Below are 7552 nucleotides of genomic sequence, written 5' to 3'. Positions count from 1 at the left end.
TTTACCGTAAAAGTTCGATACGCTATCAAATCACGAGGAAGGAAATTTCCCATACGAGTAGCCACTCAACGTAATGCGGAATTAACACGAACAATAGAAACAGAAAGCCACGGTTGACTAGCTTTCCAAATGGAGCCAAATTTAAAAAAAAAATCGAATAAAGCATTAACAATGAGCAACTTGGCACAGTCACGTCAATAAATATCTAGTTGTAACGCTGCAAAGCGATAAGAAATGCAACGAGCACCTAAGGAAGGTAATAGGGGAGGCAAATGGTCGACTTCGTTTCCTTGGAAGAATTTTCGGAAGGTATAGTTCATCCGCAAGAGAGATCGCGTCACAACACTAGTGAGATCCATTCTTGAGTACTGCTCAAATGGTTGGGCTCCCCATCCAGCCGGATTAAAGGACAACATCGAAGCAATTCAGAGGCTAGATTTGTTACCAGTAGGATCGAGCAACACGCGAGATTTACGGAGATGCTTCGAAAACTCAAACTGGAATCCCTGAATGTGTAACGGAACATATTAAAGGCTTTACTTTACCGAAGTATGCGATACCCTCCAAATTCAACCAGTTTAACAAGTATTTATGATTATAGAAAAGGTATTGTGTATGTTAACAATGATTGCATAACATGTCTCCATAAACAGTCAACCCATTAAATTATACTGAATAACTGACCCACACAAAAGTTAATATCACTTAATCACTGATACAGCAAATGTCATCACGTAAAAACACTAAGTTCATCTTAAATAATTAATATGAAGTACGAAAAATAGTGGCCAACTTAGGTATTTTGGATCTCCTTAAATAAAAATCACCCAGTGAAACCTATTTGTTCACTAGGAGCGGTTTCACTCGGTATTCACGAAATCAATCCTATTTTAGACGAAAACCAATGTAATTCTTAATAATTCATGTTATTTACTTATTTATGCAAATTAGAGAAGTCAATTGACAAACTTCTAAAAAACGGCCTTTTGAAACAAAGAATTATTCTGTCAAGTCAACAAATCTGTCTGTCATTTTAATAACACGTTAAATTATGTCACTCGATGCAAATTAATAACTTTTCTGCACAAATTATGATAACAGATGTACATGTGACTTATAAACTATATCTCTTTTTAGTAGTTCTTTGACAATGTTATAAATACAAGCAGCAAGAAGGGTCAGGAAGCAGTCGGAATGTCACTTTGGTAAAGTGTGTTTGTGTGTTATTGTTTGAGGTGGATAAACAATGCAAAGAACATGTAAAGGAAGTACTACTTTGTGTTGTGTCATGGTCTTTGGTGGACAGTGGAATTAAGATGGCCACCAGAGTAATAAATATTTGAAGTTTACATATATGTTGGTTTCGCTCGTTCTTTATCATCAAAAGCACATAAAAAACACGGGACCTCATGTTTTTAACCATAGACAACCAGATTTAGAGCCAGCATCAGCATCGAGACACGGCAGCGATCCAGCAAGTAGCAGCGATTACCACAACACAATGCATTTTAATGGCGCCAACCTAACATCAAGTGCTAACAAGCTCCGTAAATGGGCGTGAAATAGTGCGATGATAGCAATTAGCAATATCTACGACCAGGCGACCATTACAAATGGAAGACGACATCCAATTGATGAAGTTAGGAGAACCGGCATTTGAAGCAGACTTCAGGACTATTCTACTTCCCCCAATGTACATTTCGCGTAAGGCCCACGAAGATAAGAGAAAAAGAGCATATACGCAGTCATTTTCTCCCTCGCTCTGTGTGCAAGTGGGACAGGAAAGGAAATGACTAGTAGTGGTACAAGGCATCCGCCGAGTACGGATGTAGATGACGATGTTGGGTGCTGTCACCCTCAGCGAACCCAGTGTTGTGTCGCCGTGATTGCCTGACGAAGTCTTTTTGTGTTGCGTGTGACAGCGGATGACTCAAATGGTTCAAATATCTCCAAGCACTGTGGGACTTAACATCTGAGGTCATCAGTCCCCTAGGCGTATAACTACTTAAACCTAACTAACATAAGGACAAGCCCGCCCGGTTGGCCGTGCGGTCTACTGCACGGCTTTCCTGGCGGGAAGGAGCACCGCTTCCCGGAACGAATCCGCCCGGCGGATTTGTGTCACGGTCCAGTGAGCCGGCCAGTCTGTGGATGGTTTTTAGGCGGTTTTCCATCTGCCTCGGCGAATGCGGGCTGGTTCCCCTTATTCCGCCTCAGCTACACTATGTCGGCGATTGCTGCGCAAACAAGTTCTCCACGTACTCGTACACCACCATTACTCTACCACACAAACATAGGGATTACACTCGTCTGGTGTGAGACGTTCCCGGGGGGGTCCACCGGGGGCCGAACCGCACAATAACCCTGGGTTCAGTGTGGGCGGCGGAGGTGTGAAGTGGACTGCGATAGTCGTCGTGGGGTTGCGGACCACTGCGGCTGCGACGGGGACGAAGCCTCTCTGTCGTTTCTAGGTCCCCGGTTAACGTAACGCAACATAACATAACATAACATGACCTAAGGACATCACACACATCCATGCCTGAGGCAGGATTCGAACCTGCGACCGTAGCAGCTGTGCGGTTCCGGACTGAAGCGCCTAGAACCACTCGGCCGTAGCGGATGACTAAATGCCTGTTAACAGTAAAAGCACTTATATTTAAATGAGTGACGCAAAATTGTTACTAAATCTTTTGAAACTCATTTTCCTTCTACTCACCGCGTTGTATTACAATAGCCTTAATTTAGTTTCATATTCGTTGCTACAAATATGTACCGTATTTGAAATTGACCGTCTGTATCATACGCATTCACGAATAAATATTACTTCCGTTTGAAATTTATAAGAGCTGCTGATGGCTCCGAGCTGCGAACGGCCACGAGTTGTCAGTACTGGAAGACAGACAACGAAATATTCCCGTCTAACTTCATCTAATCCTGCAGTGGCTATGCTATGTACGCCTCTACCCCTAAGGCAAGCGGCCACCTTTACTTAGCTCATGGACACATTCACAAACTTCAATTACAATTAAGCACATCTAAAATATTACTTAATCCCTGTACAGCTGATTTTGCCCACATGCATTTGACAGCAGTATGATTCCCATACCATAACCATGCGACAAAGGTTTGATGAGAATGCCGTCAGTTTCCATCGTACTGGGTTTTATATTCTGCATGTAATAACCCCATTTATTGTCATTGACTGCCCACTAAGAGGTCAGATGCCAACTGCTCGATATATTCTTCGAACGCCAAAAGCGAACCAACATGCTGTAGTAATAATTGAGGTTTCCCGCAAGTTAATACTTGACATATTGCCTGGAGGCATTCGTGTCAAGGTCTTCAGCCAGCATGTGTGGTATCTTCAAAAAATAATATACTCCACTGAAGTACACCTTACGGCCGCATCGTTCTCATAGTATGTGAATGCATGGCATCTGTTCCTTCGAAGGAACAGACACCATGCATCCACGTAATTCATAAGCCTGACTGGGCAATGGATCCACTTTCTTCAGTGGAAATGCAGGAATACGTCCGACCTCCTGTGGGAATCTCTAAGTAGAGAAAAGGAGTATAATGGACAGGGACTGCAGGCAGGTGGCACTCGATGGGTGTGTGGATCGCCCGTGAGGGGTACAGAGGTAGTCCGTGCAGTTGCGACAACGCTGCGCCCAGGATGACACAGTGGTCACCGCACCTCCCTAATAAACAGGAGAATCCCGGCCGGTACACATTTTCGCTCGTCGCCTCTGACTCTGCTTAATGTCCCGCTGCAGATGGCAGCAGTCATCCCCCTTCACCCTTCAATTTACATTAATTACACTGAGACACTACCCGCAGTCATTATTACTGGCGTACCCACCCACTACCCACTAGCTGTCAATGATCAGTGTTCTCAGAATAGTGACCAGAGAATATTTTAGTAATAAATCATGATCCTTTGCCGATTTTCTTAACGAATCATAGAGCAGACACCTTCTATTGTTACTGCAATGGCCTCCTACAGGTCAATAGGAACGCTTGAAGAAGACGCGTGTGTAGCGTCCGGGTCGACACAGCCCTTGTATTTACTCCTAAAACGACACGCACAGTCCTGGTGCGTTGCCTTTTAGTTAGCAGCGTTGTTGTTGACCACGAGCGACCCCTACATCTTCAGTTCTTTGTGTTCAATTCTTTGTGTCTAACGACAACGGCTGACGGTCCCTAAGACGTCGCTGCGGTATACGCCTATTTGGCAAGCTACTTACCGTGCTTACAACCATTGTTACCGTGAAGCATCAATAAGTGCTCAGTGTAAGTCTGAAATGATATATCGAGACATTTATTTAATGTGGTTAAACGTTTAAGTAATTTGCTTCCTGCCGTACATGATCGGAGACTGAATGCTCCACTACACTGCACTGAGAACGTAGGTTTGTTCTTACCTCAGATGGCTGAATGTATTGGCGTCTTGTCATCAAGAGAATACTTGGAAAGAGGTTTCCGCTCGAAAAAAACATGAACTATTCAAAATGAGATTTTCACTCTGCAGCGGAGTGTGAAATGATATGAAACTTCCTGGCAGATTAAAACTGTGTGCCGGACCGAGACTCGAACTCGGGACTTTTGCCTTTCGCGGGCAAGTGCTCTACCATCTGAGCTACCCAAGCACGACTCATGCCCCGTCCTCACAGCCTTACTCCTGCCATTACCTCGTCTCCTACCTTCCAAACTTTACAGAAGCTCTCCTGCAAAACCTTGCAGAACTAGCACTTCTGAAAGAAAGGATATTGCGGAGACATGGCTTAGCCACACGCTGGGGGATGTCTCCACAATGAGCTCCTGTAAAGTTTGGAAGGTAGGAGACGAGGTGCTGGCAGAAGTAAGGCTGTGAGGACGGGGCATGAGTCGTGCTTGGGTAGCTCAGATGGTAGAGCATTTGCCCGCGAAAGGCATAGGTCGCGAGTTCCAGTCTCGGTCCGGCACACAGTTTTAATGTGCCTGGAAGTTTCATGAACTATTCAAGTTATAAGCGAGTAGAAAACTTTGTTTTTTTTCCATTAGTTTATTATAAAGTGAAATGTAAAAGTATCTGCCACAATATATGCTGGAAAAGCGACATGAAATAAAAATGTGGTTGTTCAAACGTAAAATAAATTTATTCCATCAATTTGTGTCTTTCATTACTTTAGAAAAGACGTTACATTGAACGAATCCTCTGATGACCATGTAGCGAACAACAGTCTGATGACTATAAGAAAGATCTACCACGGCTAGGTTTCTGCAGTCACTTGTCAGAGGCCACAGCTGACGGTTTAAAGTGCTCCGGAAGCAGCTGTTTGGTCCGGAAGACCTCTGCGAGGAACTTGGCAGAAGCCCGCGCCTTCCTTGGCCTGTCCGGGTCTTCAAAGTCCACGTGGTACAGTCCAAACCTCACTCTGCGAAAAGGACACATACATATGAAGTTCCAACATAATGTGGGAGCGAGGACCAACAACTTCGATTACTAAATTTTATTTTTTCCAGTCTCTGTCACTATCGCATACAAAAAATTCTACGGATCGCGTTGTACATTCTCAGACCATAGCCTTCGACGTAAACATTAACTTACATTTCCACCAATGCAGACATCTGCAGTAGCAATAACTGGTATTTTTTATATGTATAAAACAGTAATGCTTATACAAGATACAATGATTTCTTAAAGACAAGAAATGACAGCTCACTCCAATCGTAATGCTTAGCCGTGCGGGGTAGCTTCGCGGTCTGAGGCGTCTTGTCACGGCCCGCGCGGCTCCCCCCGTCGGAGGTTCGAGTCCTCCCTCAGCTCGGGCATGGGTGTGTCTGTTGTCCTTAGAATAAGTTAGTTTAAGTTAGATTAAGTAATGCATAAGCTTAGGGACCGATGACCTCAGCAGTTTGGTCCCGTAAGACCTTACCAGAAACTTCCAAACTTCCGTAATGCTTAGCATACGCATAATGCTTAGCATACGCATTATCATTTTATACATACATAAAATACCAGTTATGACTGTAGGATACGTGTGCACTGGTGGAAATATATGCCAACGTTTACGACGACGGCTGTAGGCTGACAATGGAAACCAGCCACCATAAATTAAAAAAAAAATTGAATGCAACTGTGACAGAAACTAGAACACCTTCAGTTCATTAAAAAGCCCTTTGTTCTTCATCACTATGCATACAAGATGAATTGGTAATTTATATAAAATAAATATAATTCTAGAATAAAAATGATATTAGTATGATAATCCACGGTTTGAAGCCATGACCTTGTAAGTCAAATTACATTTCCTGAGACAGACTCTTTTAAGTATCGTTATTTCAGTTTTTACGTAACACTGTGACATAGCTAATACAATGTATGTTACACTTCATATCTTACATTAGCGTAATTTTTTTACACGTCAGTAAATGACGCAGAGTGCGCTTATTGCAACATATCGTACTGCACACCGTAGCGTCACAGTGTGAGCGAAGTATGGCAATAACCGACCGGTTAAAACCGATATCCGTATTTTAATTCTGAATGACTAGTATTTTTCGGTATTTGTTTGGTCTCGGTTTTCTTATATGTTTTCTTAAATTTTTGCTAATAAGCGAGTAAAAAGCGAAATATTATTATCCATCGCAGCAGTGCTACAATTTTTCTCTTTTTTTAAAAAAAAGTAATTTTTAGTTGTAATATTTGCATTTGTTTGAAATATTGTGTTGTTATAGAAAATGGGAAAAGCGATCAATGCTATTTTAATAACAATGTCGACAGAAACGAGCAGCAAACATATGTGACATAAAAATTGTTACAACACCGCTGAGACAATAATGTCCAGGTTGCGTGTGTCGTGGCTTAAGGTACGCCAGTACGTGCAGTGTGCTAGAAATTCCGCCGCCCCCCCTGGTCTAAACAGTCGTTTCTCGCTGTTGTAGTGCAGAGTGGCGCCAACTCTAGTATGAAAATAGTTTTTCGAAGTGACCTAACAATGAGGAGTAATGCTTGATTTCCTTTAAAAGGTTAAAGATTTGTCTGCCACTTTTATGAAATAATAAAACAGTAAGGAAATTCTGGTAGCAGTAAAAAATGAAACACTTAATAATTCATTCAAAGTACACGTAAACATGATTATCGAGCAGAGTTTCAAAAAATTAGAATCAATAAGAGAATACCAATGATTTTTATAATATTCGACCACGCATCGCTTTTCCAGAAAAAGCGAGCGGTGGAAGAATTACTTTTCTTTTATTTGCCTATTTAACATTGAGATTCTACACTAAAGAGCCAAAGAAACTGGTACACCTGCCTAATATCGTGTAAGGCCTCCGCGAACACGCAAAGGCGCCGCGACACGACGTGGCATGGTTCAAATGGTTCAAATGGCTCTGAGCACTATGGGACTTAACATCTGTGGTCATCAGTCTCCCAGAACTTAGAACTACTTAAACATAACTAACCTAAGGACATCACACACATCCATGCCCGAGGCAGGATTCGAACCTGCGACCGTAGCAGTCGCGCGGTTCCGGACTGAGCGCCTAGAACCGCTAGACCACCGCG

At 42.8% G+C, this 7552-nt stretch overlaps 1 protein-coding gene across 1 annotated transcript in view; it reads right to left on the bottom strand.

The window, feature by feature from the left end:
• Positions 1–5122: 5122 nt before the first annotated feature.
• The window catches only part of LOC126094611 (myrosinase 1-like), a 230084-nt gene continuing 227654 nt past the window's right edge, over positions 5123–7552 (bottom strand). The window contains exon 12 of the mRNA XM_049909089.1: positions 5123–5417. Within this exon, the coding sequence (XP_049765046.1) occupies positions 5267–5417 (151 nt within the window). The 3' untranslated portion in view covers positions 5123–5266. The remainder of the gene's footprint in view (positions 5418–7552) is intronic.

The sequence above is a fragment of the Schistocerca cancellata genome, chromosome 8 (assembly GCF_023864275.1).
Source record: "Schistocerca cancellata isolate TAMUIC-IGC-003103 chromosome 8, iqSchCanc2.1, whole genome shotgun sequence".
NCBI classification, from domain to species: domain Eukaryota; kingdom Metazoa; phylum Arthropoda; class Insecta; order Orthoptera; family Acrididae; genus Schistocerca; species Schistocerca cancellata.
The sequence above is the reverse complement of the archived record's forward strand: the minus strand, read 5'-3'. Positions and strand labels throughout refer to the sequence as shown.